General features: G+C 49.3%; 1 protein-coding gene across 1 annotated transcript; it reads left to right on the top strand.

The window, feature by feature from the left end:
- Positions 1-357: 357 nt before the first annotated feature.
- Positions 358-935, top strand: LOC140717535 (histone H2B-like). The gene has a single exon (XM_073031108.1). It carries the CDS (start codon positions 358-360, stop codon positions 730-732), a length of 375 nt encoding a protein of 124 aa, XP_072887209.1. The 3' UTR covers positions 733-935.

The raw sequence follows: 935 nt of genomic DNA on the forward strand, positions 1-935 counted from the left end.
TCTCCTGCTGCCCTGTGTCATGAACTGAATGTCTTGGTGTTTAATTTTACAACATTTCATCTGATTTTATTTTCATTCTGCTTTTGAAATTTGCGTTTCCCTTTTCAATGTCAGCCCGCACCCCCGCCTGTCTCTGCCCTCTCTGTACTTCCTCCCGCATTAAACGACAGCGGCAACCACCACACATTGGCGCCGTTTCCCATCCCCCAGCGTTCTGATTGGTGATTCCTTTCTCCAAACAGCCAATGGAAATGCTTAGCATTCCCATCCTCATTAACATACCACTTTGGGCGCTGCCTATTTAATCCGCGCTCCAAACAACTTCTGCCTATTGTTGTGTTTGAAACTGACGGGGAAATGCCTGATGCACCGAAACCCGCTCCCAAGAAGGGCGCCAAGAAAGCTCTGTCCAAACCGGCGAGCAAGTCTGGCAAGAAGCGCAAGAGGTCGAGGAAGGAGAGTTACGCCATCTACATCTACAAAGTGATGAAGCAGGTTCACCCCGACACCGGCATCTCCTCCAAGGCCATGAGCATCATGAACTCGTTCGTCAACGATATCTTCGAGCGCATCGGGGGTGAGGCTTCCCGCCTGGCCCATTACAACAAGCGGTCCACCATCAGCTCCCGGGAGATCCAGACCGCCGTGCGCCTACTGCTGCCCGGGGAGCTGGCCAAGCACGCCGTGTCCGAAGGAACAAAGGCGGTGACCAAGTACACCAGCTCCAAGTAAAGACAAAACAAACCCGAAAATCAAAGGCTCTTTTAAGAGCCACTCACGGTTTCATTAAAAGAGTTATTCAATGTTGAGACATGGAATTGAGGTAAATTTGTAAATTTCTTGTTGATTGGCTCATTCAGAATCTTATTTCCGTTACTCAGAAATTGCTGTCCACTCTTCAGTGTAATCCCGATTTCTCTGTTAATTCCTGCCCT

The sequence above is a fragment of the Hemitrygon akajei genome, chromosome 28, assembly GCF_048418815.1.
Source record: "Hemitrygon akajei chromosome 28, sHemAka1.3, whole genome shotgun sequence".
NCBI classification, from domain to species: Eukaryota; Metazoa; Chordata; class Chondrichthyes; order Myliobatiformes; family Dasyatidae; genus Hemitrygon; species Hemitrygon akajei.